The following is a 21,582-nucleotide window of genomic DNA, read 5'->3' as shown; positions in this document are numbered from 1 at the left end:
ACAGAAAAAGGAATGACGATTCAATCTAAGAAGAGATAACACGCGACATCCCCATAACATTTTCAAAATAAAGCATGGTATTTCAGAATAATAAAATAAAGACAGCAGCAGTTACGCAAAGTGTGAGGAAAAGGCCTCGAAGGTTCACAATCCATTTCCACTTGTTTGTAAAGATTCAAAGGATCGAGTCTTTGATGCGTCGCTCGAATGAGGAAGAAGAAAAGAGAAGCGACAACCTGCAGGACGTGACGTCATCGCAGTCCCTTGAGACGACTGATCAAGACTTTCATCAAAACTGAAAATTATGTTTGTTTGGAAGAGCACGCTTTTGCTAAAGTCGGTTGGGGAGCGTCATTTAGACAAAAGTAGTGTTTGCGGCGTTTTCAGGCTTTTTTGGTAGGGTAAGCATAAGGGGGGGGGGCAGTCATTGTTGATCATTGCTGTTATTCTTGATGCAGTCACTGTTCATCATCATGATGCGGCAAGCATGAAAGGGGACGTTGCAAATACCTTCATGGGAGTTCCCCATGGAGAAAGTGCAAGTGGGAGGGGGGGAGCGGGAGTTGCGACTCGCCTCTGCACCCTGGAGGGAGAACGAGGAGGAGGTCAGCTGAGGATTCGTTATGGTTCCCACACAAGGCAGCTGAAGGTGGTGTTTCCCTCCCTCGCACGCGCACAGCGAAGACCTCTGGAGGATGACATCTTCCCTCCGCCCGATCTGCCTCGCTACGTTGCCTCACAGTCATCATGTGCGTGAGCGAGGAACCACCCACCAGGCGCGTGCGCAGCCAAAGAGAGAGAGAGAACGCGTGTGACTTCTCGATGCCGCTCTCGCGCACACACCTCCGCACACATGCACGCGCCTCATCTCGCCGTCTCCCGTTGCCAGGAGAGGAGCCACGACGCGGGCGCGCACAGCAGCTCAGGAATGTAGCCCGGCATCGGCAGACGGCCGCAGCCTGACGCCACGCGCGCCGCTGCGCTAACGGGAGCAGAGCGGACTAGAGGAGGGGAGTTACCTGGTGGAGGGGGAAACAGGAGAGCGGGGTGCACGATTTTTTTCCTTTTGGGAGGGGAGGGAGACAGGACGGGGGTGAAGGCGCAAAGTTGACCCAATGGCGCTGGTGATGGAGCCGGTCAGCAAGTGGACGGCCAGCCAAGTGGTGGACTGGATGAAAGGTACATTGAGAATCGCCGCTCGTTTAGCTTTCGCAACATCGGCTAGCGCACCTTTTGGGGGATTCTCACTCGTGCCGATTACAATGGCAATATTTGAAGTATAGAGGGTCCGCAGATGATGTGGCAGGGGTCCTTTTTAGTCCAGATGCGCATGTCGTGTCAGAAGGCAACGTCAGCTGTCGTTCTCCGCGAGTGGTTCATTTGCGTACATCGTTGAAAGCTTCGTGTGCAAAGTCTGTTCCGTACATGTGCGCTAAGCATCGCGGCCGATGTTACTTCAGCAACACGAGTCACGACCGATGGCACCAATATCGGTCTCGCACAGTCCGACTATATCACGACGTAGCTTAAAGCAATATCAAGTCGTGATGAAGCAGTGAATGGCAGAAGGCCAGACTTTGTTTTGCTAGCGGCTTTTTTGAGAGAACAAAGCTTCCTCGACTCTCATTTCACAGTAGATGACAGCTTGCGACCGTGCATAATTCAGCCGCCGTCCGCCGCAGGCACGCCGGCGCCACAAAACTGTCTTTGAGTTGACCTGTTGCTGAAAAGAACGCGCAGCGGAATTTGGAGAGCCGACTGAACGAACGAAACAAAAGGAGACTCCTAAGTCCGATAAGTCCACAACGTCAGGCATGTTAGCCAAACGCTATGAATCAAGCTAGTGAATCAAAAAGTTGCAGTCGTAAAGTAAGTCACTCGATTGTGACATTAAAGTTGAAGGGTGCAAAAAAGGCTTCTAAATTTCATTTGATTCCTTTCTCTTATTATTCACGTCGGAGCGGAGGCAGACAGGACTTGTTTGATGGCCATCATAAAGTGTGCACTCTTTTAAATGCTACTTGCTCCATTATTGGCAAAGGCTACGGCTTGTTTAGCAAACAGCGGACCTACATGTCGAAATAATAACAGAGCCAAGACGTCGAATATTGATGGATAAAAATCAGGTCAAGGATGCCTCACTCGGTGACGTGCAAGCAGTCATCGTGAGCGACATTGCCACTTTGTTCCGCGAGGGACCCGCTTGCTCATGTGCATATGGTGTGTGTGTGTGTGTGTGCTCAGCATGTGGGCGTATGGCGAGTTGTTGGTCTCCGAGCGTCTGTGCTCAACAGCTGACGAGAGCAACGGCTGCCCGAACCCAACAGAACAGAAGGCCACCGGCGGGGCGTGCATACAACGCGCTCCAGAACACGCGTGTGCCGTGCCTTCCTCTGCTATTTGATCCATGTCGGGCCTCTCGGGTGTGTCTGCAACACTATGTGTGTTTTTTGTGTGACGATTGTGTCAAGAGCACAAAAGGCGCAAACGTTTTAACGTGTGCTGTATAGAAGTGTTGCATCAGCTGACGAGTCGCAAATGGGTTTAGCCCGGGCCGGTAAGGGAACTTGGCACTTTCAACTCCGACCGCAACTTGTCAAAAACTCTCGATACCGTCCTGCTGCGCTTGCAGCTTTGCCCCCTATTAAACTTTCATATCACAAGGTGGTACTGTCCACCTTTTAAACGTTCAAGGAGTTGCTGCGCGTGTGCGTGCACGCGTGTGGGAGTTTGGCTGGCCTGCTCTTGTGCAAAGTGTGCGTCCGTGGGAGTGGAGTGCGTGAGTCAGATCTGAATCATGCATTTTTTCGGTGGCGCATGCTCACGGTGTTCCGTAGGCAAATATGAAATCTCCCACCTTTGCCTTAAGTCCTGCAAAAGGCTGGCCATGCAGGTGGGCTGGCCAAATGGTGGCCATCTTGAAACTGTACATGCTATACAAGTGTGCATTTTTATTGGACAATTTGTCTGGTGTTCAGCGGGACACTTTTAAACACTCTAGGGAACTGCCTGTAAATAATAATATTTTTTATGGTCTCTATATATTGCGGCTGTGCCTGCAACCCGATGAATGAGGAAGGATTTGTATTTTCATTTAAGATAGAGTTGGCCATGGGGACCCAAGAGTGTGTGTGTGTGTGAGGGGGGCTGCAATTTAACAGCCGCTTGAAGATACTTCCTTGCTCATTCTTTCCTCCCTTGTGTTTGCATGTGGCTTGGAGGGCTTGTGACTGATGAGTGAGTTATGGAGCTGGGGCTTGGAGCAGCAGGGGAAATCAATGCTCGTGCCTTCACTGAAGGACCGCGTGTGCGTACGTGAACGAGTGTGTGTGGGTACTTGCCCTCCAACAGGCGTGTTTATTCGTAGGTCAGAGGATGGATATATTCATTGTTTCGGCAGGCGGGCGCAGGAGCTCCGTGGGCACGTTTTCTTCGCCCGAGAGCACAAATGCACCTGAAAATCACACAAGACACCACGTTGGCAAGTGCTACAACAAAAAGCTGTTTGACCTTTGTTGTTTTGGACCAACTTTTCACAACCTTTAAGTTGGGTAACAAGTCCACAAGCAACAGATTCAACACAAACGGTGCAGTGGCACACGTAGACAGACAATATATAAATAGCCAGATGCGTGGGTTCTTTGTCCTCGACGTAGAAGAGCTAATATTAGCAATGTTGCAGGCTTGGATGACTGCCTGCAGCAGTACGTGTGCATGTTTGAACATGGCGGCGTGTGCGGCGAGAGGCTGCTGAGGATCAGCCACGCCGAACTGGAGGACCTGGGAGTGTCCCGCATCGGTCACCAGGAGCTCATACTGGAGGCCGTCGACCTGCTCTGTGCGCTGGTAAGGTGTCAGATGATTTATAACAGAAGAATACAACACGGGTCATCTTGGGGTATCACGCAGAATTCTGGCCTGGAGACGGAGAGTGTTAGGACGCTGGCGCACAAGCTGGGCGCCTCGGCCAAGAACCTGCAGAACTTCATTTCGGGCCGCCGTCGCGGCAGCCAGTCGGAGAGCAGGACGTCGCGACGGCTCCCTAACGACCTGCTCACCTCTGTGGTTGACCTGATCGCCGCCGCCAAGAGCCTGCTGGCCTGGCTGGACAGGTGAGAGCGAGATCTTATAGGCGGCTACCAAGGTGGGCGCCATTTACTTTACGTTTGGGCTATTTGCTTAGAAGTTGTCAGAGTGCCCCCCAATCGGACGTCCCGTCAACCATGAGCTTCTTTCATTTCTCTGCAGGTCTCCTTTCGCCGCTGTGGCCGACTACTCGGTAACGCGAAATAACGTCATCCAGCTCTGTCTGGAGCTCACCACTATCGTGCAGCAGGTTTGTAAACGTGCGGACGAGCCGAGCTGAGAGGCGAAGACGTGGTTGACGCTGCGATTGTGTGCCCCTCAGGACTGTACGGTGTTTGAGACGGAGAATAAAATCCTGCACGTGGTGAGTCGGCCTTCACATTCGAGTCAGTTTCAGAAAAATCTCTCGCTTGAGTGCCTTGTTCTCATCTCATCGGCACGTATTTTGCAAATAGGGACGATGTCATCCATCTGGCGTTCATATAATACACCTGCGTATGTTCACCCGCTTTTGGAGCTCGAGCTATTCCAACACCTCGGAGCTTTTAAGTCGCCGACCGAAGGTCCTCTAAAGCGTTCTCACCTCTCGTTCGGTCCGCTCCAGTGCAAGACTCTGTCCGAGGTGTGCGAGCACATCGTGCGCGTGTCGTCGGACCCGCCTGCGTCTCAGTCGGCCCATCTGGAGCTGGTCCGCCTCGCCAACGTCAAAGCCTCCGAAGGCCTGGTAAACATGCCGCTTCGATCGGGCGGGGGCAAATGACGAATTGCTCTATTCCAAAAGCAATGTGTTCGCCACCAGGGGATGTACATCAAGTCAACCTACGACGGGCTCCATGTCATCACGGGGACCACGGAAGGGGTGAGAAGCGGCACTCAAACAGACGAATAACCCATTTCCAGGCTGACGTCATATCGAGTTGCGATCAATACCCTTGCCGTGCACTCAAGCGTTTCCCGTTTGTTCTAGTCTCCAGCTGACCGCTGCAAGAAGATCCACGCGGGGGATGAAGTCATTCAAGTTAATCACCAGACCGTGGTGGGTTTGCACACGTGCGCATTTTAACATCTGGAGGTGAACATCAAATAATTTCACAAGGGGAAGGTTACGTAAGAAAGCTCTCGAGCTAGCCTGCCACCTCCGCCTGCAATCATCACGACTGGCAAGACTGCTTGACGCCCGGCCGCCCGCATCTCTCTGCAGGTGGGCTGGCAGCTGCGCAACCTGGTGGGCTCGCTGCGGGCCGACAAGGGTTCGGTGTCGCTAACGCTGAAGAAGCGGCCGCAGAGCACGCTGGGCTCCGCCCCGGCGCTGCTCAAAAACATGCGCTGGAAGCCACTGGCCCTACAGGTGGGTCGTTACCTATTATAGACTTGATGAAAATGAAAAAAACGGGCTGACCCACTTTGGTGCCTCGCGGTCCTCGGCTTAAGTGTGTAATTAGGACAGAGCGCCGGTTATGTTTGCCCAACGAATCATACCAGAGGGAACGGGTTACACTGATAAGCCGCCATCCGTTTCAATTATAGACATAGAGGCGGTTTTGCCTGTGTAACTTTTCTGGAAATGTCCGTGAAAAACGGTCATCTTGCCTTTTCAGAACTTGTTGATCAATTTTCAACGGCTCCGTATTTCCCATTTTCCAGCCGACCGGAAGCCCGGGCAGCGGCTCGGCCACACCATCGGGGACCCCCACCAAGACCTCCGCCCTCCGGGAACTTTACATTCCGCCTCCGCCCGCGGAGCCTTACGCGCCCAGGTCTGTCGAGGAAGACTTTGGGGAACGGCAACGTTCGATCATTCCAAAGCCTCTGTGTGTTTTCTTTAACTTAGAGACGAGACGGTCGCTTCGGACGAGGCATCTCGCGGCCACAGCAGTGCGGCCAAACGATCAGATTCGCCCAACTCCTTCCTGGATCAAGAATCCCAGCGGCGAGAAGAGGACGAGCCGCTTTACTGCACCGCGCCGACATACGGTACGTGCTTATCAATCGGATCGCTGCGGCGGCGCCTTCGTTCTCATTCTCCCGAATCGAGCCACTGGACAGAAACGATAGGCAGAGTGAGGCTCTCACTTGCCACTTGTGGCCGCTTGCAGGCAGGCTCAGGCCCATTTCCATGCCTGCAGAGTGCAACTGGGGGGGCGACTATGAAGACCCCGCCGAGCTTCACCGAGAAAGCCGCAGAGGTGAGTCGGTGTTAGCACACCGGCCTATCATAGGCTCCCGTCACGACACGATTCGAAGAGCAGCGGATGTAGCAAACCGTTTGGCACTTAACATTCTTCTTCATCAACCAGAATCCAACCCTCTATTGCCACTGACGCATATATTCGTCAAGTATGGTTGGTCGTGATGCTCTTGAGGGGGAGACACGCCAACGCCTCGCACTTGAGCAGAGTACGTTCATGTGTACTACGTAGAACAAAGATTTTGCATCTCGGTACCTGTTCACAGGCGCTGATGTAGATCTGAAAACAATATATCTCGATTTGCCCGTGAAAAGCCAGCAAATATTAGCATTAAAGTCAGCATCCGCGCTAGTTTTCTCTGCTACTTGGGCAGAAACCGCTAGCTTTGGTGAAATCAACCAGTTGGAGATCAGTACACCTTCATGTTCGCTAATTCCCTGTGTGATTTGCGTAAGCCACAACAGGGTGAGAGGACAGGAGATGGCGCAAAGGCAAAAAAAATAAAAATAAAAAATAAAAAAATATCAAAGACAGGCTGGCTGCCGGTTGCATGGATAAAAATATGATCCGTACTAGCAGACAGAAAACTAAAGAGGAAAGGAGGGGAAGAAAAAGACGATTCTTCCTGACCTCCACACGAATCACTCGCACTGTTGCCACGACAACGCCGACAGCTCTTGTCGCTTCTCTTGGCCGCTCGCTCGTTGCCTAGCAACCAGGCCATGGCAGGTATCCCGGAGGTAGCCTTGTACAAGAACCTGCAAACATACACGCATCATCATTTGGCCCATTTTCCACACGAGCGTCATTCCATCCGTTTGGGACTAAGAAGAGCCTCCTCAAAATGAACCAAATGCCCCCGAAAGGCGCTGCAATGCTTCTGCCCGTTTCCACAGAGGCATCGCTGCTGCGTTACGTGGGCCTGACGGGTGGCGGGGCGCGAGAGCGGACCGCGCCCGACGTCTACGCCTGCCACACGGCCCGTCCGGGCAAGCGAAGCGACGACACGACCGGGCGCGCCAAGCGGCGGAGCCACCACAGTCAGAGTCCCTCCCACTACATTCTCCAAGCCAATCAGAGAGAGTCGCCACCCAGAGACCCCGCCTCCATTTACCATGTAAGTCCGTATACCACTTTTTTTCAGACTGACACCACTATTGAGTACTCTTCAGTATCGATACCATTGGTACTTATCATACAAAAAATCTAATTAGCATAATGACAGATAATGCTATGTCACATAGCAGCAGTGGAGCGCCAACTACTGGCGAGGCAGACTTTCAAGGTCAGACTTTTTTGAAGTATCGGTGACCGATCTCGCCATTTGAGACTTGATACCTTGAAATAAGGCCGGTATCATCTTCTCCTCTGGATTCCTTGATATCTAGCACATTTACTAGCCAAGATGCTTTGCAACCAGAAAGGTCGGCGAGACATTCAACAGCTTGACAGCCTGTTTAACCCTCTCAGTCTCTCCCTTTTTCTTCTGTTTCTCTGACAGACGTATCAACAGGCCTCCTCGCTACAGAAAAAGACACGCAGGAAGAATAAAGGTAAGCCAGGAAGCGAGCTGTTGGCTTTTTTTATCTTCCGTCAAGCAACCGCTTTGCCGCTTTCGTCTCACATGAATTAAAAGGAGCGGAGTGAAACACGGAGCGAGCATTCGTCATTCTCTGCTGACGTTCACGCAGCCGTCATCGGCGCTCGATGAGCAACCCTGCCAGCGAATTGACGTTTGGCAGCGGACGCCTGCGTCGGGATGCCTGTCACTCCCTAATAACCAAATGACACACCAAAAATCTTTCACAGCTTCTCAACAGACGTGAGATATGAATGTGTAAATCAAAGGCAAGGAAATGATGGCAAAACATTGCCAATTTAACAACAGTTTTGGCACCAATAATGGAGATAACCATACGAAATCAGCGTTTCCCAATCTTAATTGCACATATTTTACTAATTGTTCCCTCTGTCACTATATATCTCTAGCATGCAAAGATAAACGCAAATGCAATACTGTTACAGTGAAATTGGGTGATTTTTTTTTTTTTTAAGGTCTCGCACAGCACAGTGGCTGGCAATCACTGTATGGAATGAATACACCTCTGAATGTGTCAATTATATCGTTGCAAATGCACAATATCTGATACCCACTTCTTCACGCCAACAGAATGTGTCACACGTGCAGCCAACAATATACAGAAAGAAAAGAACTACATTACACATTGTACAGCACGAATTAGTGCTATTCATTACATGACAAAAGCAACAAGAAGGCTTACATAAAAATACATCAAACTCACCACAACTGCAGAAAACAGCTCATTTTTCGTATTTCACCTTTACTCCTGTGGAGTTTTTGTGAGTCCTTTTGTTGTATAATACATATACTCAGACGACCTCGTAAAAAAAAAAAAAAGGCCAACAAAAAAAGGAATTAATACTGGGGAAAAACGAAAAGATAAACGTACGAAAGCTAAGCTATGGATTAGCTAATGGTTAGCTGACAAAAGGCTGACAAATAAAGGAATTAATACTGGGGAAGGGGGGAAAAAAGAGAACAAACTTACGAAAACTAAGCTAGCGATTAGCTAATGGTTAGCTGCACTCGGTAAAGTGTCAAACTGTCCAATCAAAGGACAGGGAAGTAGTGACGTCAGCGAACACCTGTTCTCCCGCCCCGTCTTGATATGCTCAAATTTGATTGGCTAAAATTACTGCCATTAATTAGTAGAAGACCCCTGTATAAAAACCGAAAAAATAGGTGAGTAATAATGATGGAAACGATAATCCCGAATTTTAGCTTGTGTTCGAAAAACATGAGAACATTCTCACGCATATTTAATACATTTGAATCGCGAGTTTCAAGGAAATTAGTTATTTTAAATAAATTAGTTAATTATTTAATTTATTTGGCATTTTCTCCACAACATATCCTCCTTGTATTTTCATATAATTTATGTTTATCCCGCTAATACATGATTTGAAATGTATTTATTCAATTGAGTGTGTTGTGGTTAGAAGGCATTTTATTATTTTTAACAGAATTACTGTCACTTTTTCCTCCTTGGGTTCCCGCTGGCCTTTTGGTTGGTTTCACCATCTGCTCAAAGCTCCATCCGCATGTTTCAGCAGAGTGTGTTTGTTTACAAAACTGTGACAAAAGCTTGCAAATGAACATGATCAAATCTAAGCCCTTCTTCCACTAAGTAGGCAATGAAATGTTATTCAGACTTTCTTTTCTGTGGCCGCAAGCCGGAGCACGTAACCTGAATTAAATAGGCTGACGTTGTGCTTTTCTACAAACAAAATAATAAACATGCCATTAAAATAATACTTAAAAATGAGCATTGTTGTCTCTGTAAAGCTCTTGTTCCTTGTTGGATTTCAATGGCTTGTAAACCTTCTGTCGTGGCCCTCGAGTTTACGTTATGCACTGTCAACTCATTCCAAGTTAGTTAGTTTTGCCTATTTTCAGCACTATTGCAATCTGCTCTTTGCACTGGAATAAATGGATGACTGGCTCCCTGGCCGCTGCAGGCCCTAATGAGTAGTCCGCTGTGAAAAATGTTTCTCAATTCTAACAGCGAAAGTAAAGCAGCCCTCCCCTCCTCGGAGCTATGAAACACACCCTGGCCTACTGCAGTGCAGTGATTTTGTCAAACCCAGAAACGCAACTACTGCAAATTTCTCTTTGTTCCAGGTCGAAGTTTGGCCGGCCTGAGCCGCCGGCGCGTTTCCTGCAAGGCGCTGGGCCGAGGCGACTGCGAGGGCTGGTTGTGGCGCAAGAGAGATGCCAAGGGTTACTTTTCTCAGAAATGGAAGAAGTACTGGTTCGTTCTGAAGGACACTTGCCTCTACTGGTACATCAACAAGGAGGTACGATCGCTCCGGGCTTTAACAGCCGCCGAACCGCTCGAGTTAAACATTTTGCTCAAATGAGACACTCGGGACGTGTCCTGAAAAGACTGCGGCGAATTTAGAACATCTCATGTTTCGAACAAACACACAGCGCTGTTTTGAGGTGTTATATTTGCGCTTTGCTGCCCATCATCTGATTAGAAATCATCTCTTGTGTGCAGGATGAGAAAGCAGAGGGCTTTGTCAGTCTGCCAGAGTTTAAAATCGATCGCGCAAGTGAATGCCGAAAGAAGTAGTAAGTGAACACAAGCCAATACCCCAATGTCCATGTCTGTGTGTGTGTCTTACTGTATTTGTGCCTGCCCACCAGCGCATTCAAAGCATGCCACCCCAAGGTCAAGAGCTTCTTCTTTGCGGCGGATGGCGTGGACGACATGAACAGGTCACCAAACCCTTCACCATGTCAAAAGTCGCCAAACATTTGCCATCCGCCCGCTGTCAGATGTTTGCAAACACGATATGTTCTCGACATCATCTACGTTGTTCTCTACATGCTCGGCCTCAACGTCTTTGTCTTTGCGACCCTCAGGTGGCTGAGTCGACTCAACACGGCTGCTGTGGGCTACGCGGAGAGAGAGAGGATTCGCCAAGAGCAGGGTGAGCCTTGATTGATGCTGCCATGTCGCAATTCGCCACACGTCAAACGAGTATCCCTCGATTTTTTATGTTAGAAGGATTTGACTGACAGATGTGATGACACAGCAGACAGTTTGTCCATACGATGGAATATATCGTGTTGGCGATGGTGTTGGGCTTGAAATTCAGAAGGATGGCTACCTTAAACCTGCGAATGTGCCTCGTGGCTTTCTCGCAGATTACTGGAGCGAGAGCGAGCACGAGGACGACGCCACCTCCAGCCCCAAACAGGACAGCCCCCCGCCTCCGTACGATACCTACCCGCGGCCCCCGTCGGTGAGTTGTGCACAGCCCAAATGTGAAACCACATTTATTGACCCCCACCCCCAAATCGGTGAAAATGACTAATTAATGGCTTCACTGTTTATTTCAATGGGAACTGATGATTTGAGATACGATCAATGCACTCAATGCAGAGTAAAAAGACATAAGAAGTACCACCATCTTCTTTTCCAGATGAGCGCTTACGTGGAAGGCCGAACTACGCGACTGTCGTCCACCGAGACGTCGCGGTCCCGTTCGTCTCAGGAGGACTTTCTCTGCGGCGAGCCCACGGCCACGGCCGCCGAGCCTCAGTACCACCCCGGCCCTCTCGGGGGCGGCGCCGTGCACGGTGGCAGGAGGCCGGGTGGCAGCAGCAGCAGCGGCGACCTGGCGTACCGGTGTGACCCCGCAGAGGTGTTTGTCAATTCAAATTTTTTTGCTTTTCGGAATGTCCTTCCTCTTCTATACAGCGTAAAATTTGGACTCTCCACTTAATACCAATGTCCTCCGCAGTACCGCTCCAGTCCTGCAGGGGGCAGTAGCGAGACGGGCTCACCTGGCCGCTCGTCCTCATCTCAGAGACGTTCCTGGCAGGACTTGATTGAGACGCCGCTGACGGAGGCCGGACTGCACTACCTGCAGACGGGACCGCTAGGTAACACCGGATCATTTGCATGCCATTTGGACTTTGGGGCGGAGTTAGGGCAATGTGACAAAGCAACTCACTTTCTTGCTATTTACTTTTACGCCCCCCGTTATTTGGTAAAAAGTAACCCACAACAAATCACGTGACATTTTACAACATCATCGGAAACTTCCGAAAAGACTGGGATTCCCTCGAGACCAGCGTCTCTCTACCTATCTGCTTCTTTAACCCGGATCCGAGTATTTGCATACAGGTGCCATTTTCCCTAAAATATCCCTGACCCTCATCTCCTCCGTCTTCCAGAGGATGCCGTGTTCGCCGAGCCGAGCCCGGCCGGCCCGACGCCTGTCTCGGCCGGGGCTGTCTACACGCTTCCTGCGCCGAGGAATGTACCGTTGCCCGTGGCGATGCAGAGGCTGATCCCTATGGCAACGCAAGGAGGGAAACCTCGCAGCTTCACGCTGCCACGCGACAGCAACCTACATGCGCTGCTGGCGCCTCCTGCCATGGACGAGCAGCACACGCACAACAGTAAGGGGGGAGGGGGGAGTAGGACGGGGGCAATGAATTCAACGTAGAAGTCCGGTTTGTGACAAAAAAACGTTATCTGTGCCCCAAGTTGGCAGCGAAGGGGCGTCCCTGGGCGACCTGTTCCGCGCTTGCGAGCAGGGCGGCGTGTGTCCCCTCGGACGGGAGTCCGAGGCTAAAGGCCAGTCCCGCTTCAGGCAGTCTTTTCTCCAGCGGGCCGCCGACCCGCAGCTCAACGAACGCCTGCACCGCCTACGCATCTTGAGCTCCACGCTGAAGGTCGGTGTGCACCACATCGTCCAAACTATTATACGAAAAATAATCACATTTTAGGCGAGCATTGGGAACCGTATGGCTCACTTACATCATCAATGAAAAAAAAAAAGCAATGAGTTCCTTCTTACCCATAAATTTGTTGATGATAAAAGCTTGCCCGGCTGGCTTGCACGCTGTTCGTGCATTTGTGTGTGCAATGTTAGCGTCTCTAACTTGTGCTCAGCTTTGCGAGCTCGTCTGTGCTGCCGTGTGCCGTCTGATGCATTTCCGATGGTTGGGGGAGCTTCACTTGTCGGTCTTGTGGCTTCAGGATCTGTGGCTTTTTGTTGGGTAGGGCTCTGGCTTCCATGTTTGGACTAGGATTGTGGATGTCTGACACCTTACAAACATCAGACGTCCCCAAACTTTGTGTCTGTCTTGCTTTCCGTGTGTCTGCGTTTTGAAGATGGCACGCTTTGTCAGAACCCGCACCACCTAAAAAAAAAAAACAACTCAAACACCTGCGCTCCCCTCCTGTGTTTGTGCGTAGGACAGAGAGGGGCAGCTAGCCCTGATTGAAAGGCTCTTGGCCCGCCCCCAGCTGTCGTCCGCAGAGTTCCAGGACTGGAAGCGAGCTTATAAGGAGCACTTCTCACAGATGCCAAACGAGGCCGACGAGCCCGAGTCCGGGTCCGGGCCCGAGGCCGAGTCTGGGCCTGAGGCCGAGCCCGAGCCCGGGCCGCCGTCGACGCCCTCGCTCTCCCACACGCACTCCTATATCGAGACGCATGTCTGATGCGTGAGGAGCAGCCACCGCAGAGTGTTGACTTAGCAGGAAGTGATGTCATGAGCCCGGCCGCAGGCCCTGGCGTGATTGGCAGAGTTGAATGTCATCGTTTGGAGCGGGAAGAAGTCATTTTCAACACACTTTGGGTGTCATTTGTTTTCAGTTAGCATCCAAGACCAAAATATACATTTAAATGGAATGGACAAAAATGGGACAAGAATTATATCATGAAAAAAAAATATTTTCATTATCAATTGAATATGGACAGAATGCAAATACTTTTCCCGGATCATTGGTTGTCAAATTGCATCAATGTTATAAAATGGCACATCAAATTCAGCCAGAACATTAGGCACGCCAACGCATCTGCCAAAGATGTGAAGATTATGCGAGAATTCAACACATTATTATTCCGGTTGCAGTTTGCGGTCGTCTACGGCTGCGATGCATCAAACTCTTTCTTCTATATTTCGATATCTTTATAGATGTGTTCCTAATGTTCTGACTTTCACGGTGCATAGAAATTGACAGGAAGAACGTAACGCTGAGCTTGGATTCTCGCTTCATGCCGCCAATGCTTGTCGTGAGCGGCAGCATGTACTTGCTGTAAATATGCACAATATTATTATTTATTCGATGACTATCATCAAGTTCTGTCTTCAAAAGTGCTCGATGCAGTCAGTCACTTTAGAGAGTGTCTTGTCTTGGCTGTTGTACTCGATCCGTTTTTGTAGGCGTGCCGAGATGATATCATGATTATAAATTAGTTTGGCCGATTATGATGAAATTATGATTTGTGTGTGTTGTGTTGGAAGACGCAGCTGGATTAATAAAGTTTGGTGGTTTATTTTGTGCTTGTGCAAGGTGAAATAATGAGCACCATTTATATTTACACATATTTATTTGCACAGTTTTTGCAGAAAGTTATTGACTTTAGTACTCCGAGGGCAACTAAAAACGCGCGATGACATGCTTGCAAATCCCGGATAACCTCGCTTGTTACCGCACTGCGACACAAACCGTCTGCCAGAGGTCGCAGTGAAAGCAAAATAAATGTTCTCTCCTTGTATCTGCTGGATTTTGGATATGTTGCATTTGAAATTCGAGACTACAGCTGCGATGGAAAGTCAAGCCTGTGCTTTTGGGTCTGCGCTGTTCCACTCCAATCCTGTGGATGGCGGTAGTGCAGGTTTCAAGCTGTTTGTCAATTGAGAAAACAATCCACGTTTTGCACTTTCAATGTGGATAACCCAGTTGGAAGTCAAATCTCCGAGACGTTGTCTGAAGATAGGAACCTCGAGTAAATCGGGCGCTCAAAACAACCAGTCACCAGTCTACTTGTGTCTGGATTAGCACAAGCTTCAGGTTGCTTCCCGATTGGCTGTCATCCTGTTTCATTGCCCAATCAAGATGTTGTGACTTGACCCACCGTGTTGTTGACCGCACACATAAGAATTTGCCATCCTGGATAGCAGGGTGTCTTTGGAGCACATAGGGGAGGATAAGTTTATGCCCAGCTACGATATCCTCACTCAGGACCGAGACAACAAACCAACTGGGGCTTAGTTAGCTAGCTAGCTCCTAATCTTAGCGGCAAAATGTACGTGAAATGCGAGCGAGCTACCTGTTTTGGGCTTTAGTCAGGCACGGGTAGTAACGTGCACTCGGTTCCCGTGAGGGGTCTCGGAAGCTGACAGATTTCCCTCCAATGGTCTTTCTTGGGGTCGTACTCCAGCACGCACTTCAGCACCACCTCCTCCCCATTGCTCCATTTCCTTCCGCCGAACACCAGGATGTTCCCGCTCGGTGCTACCGCCATTCCGTAGCCAAACGAAGCGGTGAGCGGCGGCCGAAGGCGCGTCCAATGGTCTCTTCCCGGGTCGTAGCGCTCGATCTCGCAATAGGTCTCGTACATTCCGAGAAGGGCGTAAATGTGACCGTGGACACTCGTCAGGCGATGTCCGAACCTCCCGACGGACATGGGTGCTGCTTTTTTCCAGAGTCTGCTCGTGTTGTCCCAACACAGAACCTCCTTTCTGCATCGGCTCTGGCCTAGGATCAAGTCCACATCGATGTTGTCCGAGAGACCACCCGACACGTAAATGTTCTGCTCGAGCCCGGCGCAAGCGTGGCCATGGAGCGCTGTGGGCATAGGTGGTCTCCTCCTCCAAGCCCCCGCGTCTAAATCGTAAAACTCCACGGAAGCCAGCGTGGCGGGTGCGTCAGCATCGGCGGGTGTGTGTTGCCCCCCGATGGCGTAGATGCCCTGGGCGGTGGCGCAGCAGGCAAATTTGGTCCTCTTCTGCAACATGGCGTCTACCCGCTGCCAAGACTCAAAACGGGGGTCGTACCTCCACACCTGGTTGGAGGTTTCTGCTGCAACCGGTTTCCCGTCCACCTGGCTCACCGCTTCCCCGCCCAACACAAAGAGGAATCCGCCCAAGGAGCATACACAATGGTTCCTTAGTATCAGGGGAACGCAGGAAGTAAGGGATGCAAAGGTCCTGGTTTGGGGATCGAACGTCAACACCTGCTGCTCCGGACAATCTGGACTCGAGCCTCCGCCGACAAGTAACACACGACTGGCCGCTCTGAGCGTCGACTGTTTGTTTTGCCTAATTGGACTTGCCGAACCTGCGTTGTGGTACTCCAGCGCCCTTGTCACCTGGCTCCTGATTAGAGGGGTGCTCATGGCTTTGCTGGCATGGCTAAGGCGTGCGAGGTCCTCGGGAGCGATCAATCCGAAGCGCGAGCGGCTCAGCAACTGATTGGACTGCAGCGGGGGGAGGGGCCCGTTCTCACCCAACCAATCCAGCACCAGCTCCACCAGCTCCACCTCCTTCACTGCTGGAATTTCTTCGGCATCCAACACCGCCATCAGCGAGTGGACGTTCAAGCCCAGGAGATGGTCCCGTCTTTCTCGCAGAAGAGTGGCCATCTCCGTGGCGATGGTGTAGTTAGCTACTTCCAGCACATCTGGAAGCATGTGGTGCTCTGCTAAGTTAGCATAGAGGCAACAGTTCTCCATGCCGAGCTCATCCACAATGAAGCGTTCGCATATGGAAACGGCCGTGTCCACCTGCAGGTACCTCGCCGCCTCCAAAACATCAGGAAGCGTGCTCGCCGACACTCTGAGCCAACCTGAGTACAGGAAGTCTACGATGACATCCAAGCCTACGGGCGTTAGAGCCGGGAGCCTGATGCAACCTGCCGATCTCTCTGCCGTAGTCTCCCCGAACAGGGCCCAGAAATACTCACTGGAGCTCGCCAGGAGAGCCCGGTGGCATGGGAAGGAGGCGTCGCCGGTCTCCAGCACCACGTCGCACATCCTCCCGGCCGAGCGCAGACGCTGGAAGCGAGCGAGGAGCTCCGTCCTGTGGGACGAGCTGTACAGGATGGAGTAGCTATCCATCGATATTATTCTCTTGTGTTGGACGAGTCAAAAATTCAACGGATGACCTCCTCAGGAACACACCCACCCAACAGGCTCCTGTTGGATTTGTGATGTCCTGAATGTGAGCCTTTGCTTTTTGTCCGCTGCCCTTTAGTTTGCGCCCGGGGTGGGAGTATTGCCCAAATACCACACGCAGAGGGAGGGAGCCAGTCTGGCAGGCTTTAGTGTCCATCCCAATGGATGAACTCATTGGTAGATGCAGCTGCCTGTCTGAATCCAAGGTCGCCCTGGCCGAGGCACTTAGGTGCTCTCATCGCCATGGCGAAAGGAATAGAAACAACTAGCTCAAAGGAGTCAAGCATCAAACATATTTTGGCGCCAGTGTCGCGACAAGGAGGTCAACAAGGGATGGTAAGCCTGCAAGCTTATTTTGGTGCAGAGATCAGGTCCCTTTATCAGGTTTCAGCATGTTTATGGCCTTTTGATTAATGGGGAGTGTTTTCGCTAGCGTCTTGCTCATGCGGGAACAACAACAACATGTCACGATGCGGTCATGAAAGTGACTTTGTTTCATTGCGCGCTTGCCATTTCCATTTGGCTGTGATTTATGGTTATCATCTCTGAATAGTTGCACGCCGCCCTCAGAGATGAATCCAAGGGTGTGCATGTTCATTCCACTTGAAAACATAAATAAGCATCACGCCTCTTTGCATGGCGTTTCCTTCCTTGCTACACAAAGTCAGATTGTTCCGCGTGGATGTAAGCGTTGCACGATGACCTGATGGAGGCTAAACTTAGATACAGCTGCTCCGCATTGCCCCCCCCCCCCCTCTCTCTATTTGTGTGTGTGTGTGGCATGTGGAGTGATGATGGATAGGGCACCTATGAGAGTGTATGGTACTTGAACACGATGGATTTGTAGCTTTAGGAGGAGCTTAAAGCCATCCCCTTGAAGAAACAGTAAACACGACAGTTCGCGACACCATAAAGGAGATGGAATACAAGAACTCACTTAAAAACGATTGATGAAGCAATACAGTGACTTACGATTTTCTCAAAACTATTAAAAACTAACATCGCATTAATACAAAGTGAATTGAAAACAAAATAAAAGCCACTTCATGAAAACGGCCAAACGGTTGAAGCTAAGAGAGCATACAAGTCAGTTGCAATATTTTTGCTGACTCAAGCCCAAGCCCCGACTTCATTTTGATTGCTATTCAACCAAAATGATTTATTGATAAAGACACAAAAATAGCACAAAAGTTGAGCACGAAAAAGCCATTTAGAGCGAAAAAGTCGAATGCTCTTCAAAAGAACGGAAGAAAAAATTGTCCTTGCGATTGATCATGATCGGCCCAAAGACTCGAATGAGGTGAACACGCTCAGAGTTTGTGTTTGGAGCGCCGGATTTTGGTTGGGTGACCCTCGACCGAAACTTTGTCCAAGATTGGGGTTTCGGAGCATCGCCGTGGTAACCAGCAAATGGATGAATGGTCCTCCCTCACCGCCTGGACGCTGGCTTGAATGAACAGAAAAAAACAATCATCAGACATTTCACGCGCTGATGTCTCCGCCGAGCTCTTCTCATGCTTGGCCTGACCTTATTTAGTTGCAGCAGAAGGTCCAAAACACACACTTGACTGTGACACGCTCACTTTGATGAGCTATAAATAGCGCCTGACTCAGCCGGGCTGCCTACGCGTCAAGCTGGTGAGCCGAGCGACACCGCCGCCGTGCGGAGCTCAATGTCCCCGCATATCGTCGACCCTTTTTAGCTTTCAGTGAAAACGCTCACATGCTGCACCACGCGGAAACGTGTTGCACAAAAATGAAAATATTTGAAACGCAAAAACATTTTTGTGAACACTTTTTGATCGACGGCGTTGGCAAAAGTGGATTTTGGATTCACAAGCCAAACTGGATCTTTTTTTTTTTTGCAGAAATGTGTTCACCTCGTGCTATTCCTTGCCGACCCCGCGTAATTCGCTCTTGACGTTCTTCAGCTCCGAGAGGTTAAAGGCCGGGCCGGGCAGTTTGACGGCGCCGGGCAAAGTCTTTTTTTCTTCTTGCGGCGGGTGCGCGGCATCGCTTGGCTGCTCCGTCGGCGAGCTGGCCTGGGGGAGATCAAAACCGAAGATCAGAACATTTGCACCACACTGAACTCAGCGAAGATCTGTTCCCCGAACACAATGTCTTACCTGGCACGTGTCTCCCGTCTCCTCTCTCCTCCTCACAGGATGTCCCGCCCCCGGACGCAGAGCTCCCATCGGGATGTTCAGATTAGCCTGACGGACGTCAAGAACGAGCCAATAAAATAACCTCGAGCCTTGACGCCCAATCCTCCAGATTTTTTTGTCCGAGTTTGCGTTGGATGGAGCGGAGGAGTCCATCCGCCGCATGTTTGCTTCAATAAATGCCGCGTGCTGTTTACAATCACCGCCTAACATTCCGCTGGGTGAAACCAAAGACTAGCAGAGGACCGCTTTGTTTTTAAAAAGGAGAAGAAAAATGCTCTTTGTGTTTATTGTACTTTTGCGTTCTGGCTGCGATGCTCTTCTTCTGCACAACTCAAATGACGGAAGGGGGGGAAAGTTTTGCCGACTCATGGTTAGATGAGCAAAGGAGCACAAGCGGGCTACGACAAAGCATCCCAACGCATCCAAGCAAATATTCTATCTCTGCATAGTTGATGATGCGTCGGCGCTCCGCCTCACTTAAAGTCCCAAAGCCCCTTTGCAATTCATGCGCACTTGCCTTCACCAATAAAGACTTAAACGCACACAAATGGACTCTTTTTACTGCGCTGAACATTTGGGGCTCATCCAGGCACAAGTATTTGTTACCTGCAGGGCCTTGACGTTGGACGAAGGTTTAGACATAGTCTCCTCTGACCTGAAGGTAGGAGAAAGAGATTACAAACATTAGGCGTGGATATGCGACACCGTGTGTCACGTTCTCTGGGCTTTCTCCGTCCCGGGATAGCATTTCGGTTGCCTAGCGACGCTCGAGCGGAGCGGCGGCTCGCGAGGAACCGACGCGTGCATCATTGATGAGAGGACAATGAAATGCTCAATGCAGCATATAGACTCAGACAATCAATTTATCAAGAAGAAATTCCACCACAGCCCAAATTTAGCCTTGAATAGTATTTTTTGTCAAGAATACACTTTGGACAATCTTTCAGCTTTGTGGGAACTGTTTGACAATTTTCCTTTTCTTTTCCCAGTACACAAAGTAAGGGCCAAAAAAGGATGGATTTGATGTGGAAGACACACACACACGCATGCACACACACACTCACACACCCACGCTTCCAAAAGTGAGTAGAAAGTCTTCCCAGAAGAATGAAAGCTGTTGCAGCTGCAAAAGGGCGAGCAACTCTTTAGTATCATTTCCTGTGGGTGTCCCAATACTTTTGCTCACAGAGTGCTTTTCGAATCATTGTGAATTCTTTGCACCTCGGGCATGCATGCTTTTTTAGTATCTAGTTTACATGAGAGTCTACACGTCACTTTGCTTGTGCGACAACAATACACACTCAATACACACTTTGCTGTCCATCCCGTATCACAAACAAACACACACGCACGCACACACACACGCACACATGCAACATTCATGTGAGGTTGGCAGCCGACGGCCTGCCGATATGAAATAACCCCCCTGAAAACCTTCAAATATTTGTTGTGCCAAACGGCAAGACCCAAACGAAACGCAACGTACCTTCTGGCGACACAAAAGTTGCATTGACTGAAGCGAGGCTGACTTGATACACACTTAACTTTCCATCTCTTTCCTTCTTTCTCTCTCTCTCTCTCTCTCTCTCTCTCTCTCTCTCTCTCTCTCTCTCTCTCTCTCTCTCTTCTCTCCTAAGTGGCGGCAGGATTCCTCTCATATCTGGGATTTGTTCTCACTATAAATAGACGAGTGATACACAGAAGGGACCTGCCTTCCATCCGCACACACACACACAGACACACACACACACATGGTGTCACACACAACGACAAATAGTTCAAGCGTGGCACTCTGATGTTTTTGAAGTTAGGGCAAACCGTTCTGGTGAAGGAGCAAAACCAGAGTTCATTGGGAAACATGATGATTTCAGCTCGGATCCCATTGCTAGGATGCTCTTAATCTTAAAATGGCACCGGCCTAGTTCTGGACAGACACACACTTGCGTATCAGCTCACACACAAACACACAGACACACACACACTTGCTAAGTACGGCCATCCATACCGGTGGCATAAGAAAAGGTGCGTGAATGACGTGTGTGCCCTCTTACCTCCTCGCTGCTATGCTCCCTATGAGGTCCTCCTCGGCTACCTGACCCGTTTCAGCCTCTTCTCACTGGGTGGGAGAGAGGCTTGGCTCCTCCTCCTGTTGCAGAGTCAAAACAGAACATGCAGATGCAGAACAGTGACTTTTTTAAAGCACCTTTGTGCTCCATCAGGGATTCAATTTTTATTGTTATTATTTGGAATGAATTTATCAATCATTTTGGAATTACAAATGTATTTAACTTTTGCGATTAGTTCATATTGTTTATGAGTTTAATAAGTAATATCAATTTAAATGGACAGAGTAAAAAAATGACTTAATCAATAAAACAAAATCGTTGGGTTGATGGCACAGAAATTAGATGGCTTGAATGATAAAAATAATGATGCAAATCCATTTTGCATATTTTAAACAAATCATCTCTAAACTATATATTGCACCACACTGTTGTACTTATTTATTGATATAATCAATGACTAAAAAAAATATTGGCACAGTTTTCAGATGTGTCTTGAAAGTGCTGTCTGGGATACACTCCAGCACGTCCGCAACCCTCGCGAGGATAAAGCGGTTCAAAATGGATGGATGG

The 21,582-nt window shown here is 49.8% G+C and overlaps 3 protein-coding genes and 1 long non-coding RNA gene across 7 annotated transcripts; 1 reads left to right on the top strand and 3 right to left on the bottom strand.

The window, feature by feature from the left end:
* Positions 1-1,069: 1,069 nt before the first annotated feature.
* Positions 1,070-14,164, top strand: cnksr2a (connector enhancer of kinase suppressor of Ras 2a). 2 transcript variants are annotated; one of them, XM_049749632.1, is made up of 24 exons: positions 1,070-1,179; positions 3,683-3,846; positions 3,910-4,112; positions 4,249-4,336; positions 4,409-4,450; positions 4,691-4,810; positions 4,886-4,945; positions 5,054-5,122; positions 5,288-5,434; positions 5,731-5,843; positions 5,918-6,060; positions 6,183-6,272; positions 7,172-7,392; positions 7,777-7,828; positions 9,979-10,154; positions 10,358-10,431; positions 10,507-10,578; positions 10,726-10,793; positions 11,011-11,108; positions 11,289-11,510; positions 11,610-11,751; positions 12,046-12,273; positions 12,362-12,549; positions 13,076-14,164. In XM_049749632.1, the coding sequence occupies exons 1-24, from the start codon at positions 1,116-1,118 to the stop codon at positions 13,319-13,321; spliced, it is 3,090 nt and encodes a 1,029-aa protein (XP_049605589.1). In that variant the 5' UTR covers positions 1,070-1,115; the 3' UTR covers positions 13,322-14,164. The 2 variants fall into 2 exon arrangements, with proteins under 2 accessions (XP_049605589.1, XP_049605590.1); XM_049749633.1 differs by lacking the exon at positions 6,183-6,272.
* LOC125986175 (uncharacterized) lies at positions 2,932-8,894 on the bottom strand. 2 transcript variants are annotated; one of them, XR_007487555.2, is made up of 2 exons: positions 8,579-8,894; positions 2,932-3,454 (listed from the first exon to the last, which is right to left on the bottom strand). It is a non-coding gene; the product is annotated as an uncharacterized lncRNA (long non-coding RNA). The 2 variants fall into 2 exon arrangements; XR_007487554.1 differs by lacking the exon at positions 8,579-8,894 and adding an exon at positions 6,906-7,099.
* A 30-nt stretch (positions 14,165-14,194) lies between the features above and the next one.
* Positions 14,195-17,572, bottom strand: LOC125986167 (kelch-like protein 34). The gene has a single exon (XM_049749652.2). The coding sequence runs from the start codon at positions 16,722-16,724 to the stop codon at positions 14,949-14,951; it is 1,776 nt and encodes a 591-aa protein (XP_049605609.1). The 5' UTR covers positions 16,725-17,572; the 3' UTR covers positions 14,195-14,948.
* A 142-nt stretch (positions 17,573-17,714) lies between these two features.
* On the bottom strand, positions 17,715-21,099 carry smpx (small muscle protein X-linked). Of its 2 annotated transcripts, XM_049749662.2 has the most exons (6): positions 20,765-20,915; positions 20,433-20,654; positions 19,553-19,601; positions 18,908-18,994; positions 18,662-18,823; positions 17,715-18,228 (listed from the first exon to the last, which is right to left on the bottom strand). In XM_049749662.2, the coding sequence occupies exons 3-5, from the start codon at positions 19,586-19,588 to the stop codon at positions 18,668-18,670; spliced, it is 279 nt and encodes a 92-aa protein (XP_049605619.1). In that variant the 5' UTR covers positions 19,589-19,601; positions 20,433-20,654; positions 20,765-20,915; the 3' UTR covers positions 17,715-18,228; positions 18,662-18,667. The 2 variants fall into 2 exon arrangements, with proteins under 2 accessions (XP_049605619.1, XP_049605620.1); XM_049749663.1 differs by lacking the exons at positions 20,433-20,654; positions 20,765-20,915 and adding an exon at positions 20,998-21,099.
* Between the last annotated feature and the right edge of the window lie 483 nt (positions 21,100-21,582).

Source organism: Syngnathus scovelli, chromosome 18 (assembly GCF_024217435.2).
Source record: "Syngnathus scovelli strain Florida chromosome 18, RoL_Ssco_1.2, whole genome shotgun sequence".
In the NCBI taxonomy this organism is placed as follows: Eukaryota; Metazoa; Chordata; class Actinopteri; order Syngnathiformes; family Syngnathidae; genus Syngnathus; species Syngnathus scovelli.
This window is presented reverse-complemented; position numbering and strand designations above follow the sequence as displayed.

Bases quoted from the DNA above. Each gene is read 5' to 3' on its own strand.
- cnksr2a (XM_049749632.1), top strand. From the start codon at position 1,116: ATGGCGCTGGTGATGGAGCCGGTCAGCAAGTGGACGGCCAGCCAAGTG. The intron at 4,811-4,885 runs GTAAACATGCCG...GTTCGCCACCAG, and splicing joins TCAAAGCCTCCGAAGGCCTG to GGGATGTACATCAAGTCAAC. The intron at 4,946-5,053 runs GTGAGAAGCGGC...CGTTTGTTCTAG, and splicing joins TCACGGGGACCACGGAAGGG to TCTCCAGCTGACCGCTGCAA.
- LOC125986167 (XM_049749652.2), bottom strand. From the start codon at position 16,724: ATGGATAGCTACTCCATCCTGTACAGCTCGTCCCACAGGACGGAGCTC.
- smpx (XM_049749663.1), bottom strand. From the start codon at position 19,588: ATGTCTAAACCTTCGTCCAACGTCAAGGCCCTGCAG. The intron at 18,995-19,552 runs GTAACAAATACT...GACGTCCGTCAG, and splicing joins CCAACGTCAAGGCCCTGCAG to GCTAATCTGAACATCCCGAT. The intron at 18,824-18,907 runs GTAAGACATTGT...GATCTCCCCCAG, and splicing joins AGACGGGAGACACGTGCCAG to GCCAGCTCGCCGACGGAGCA.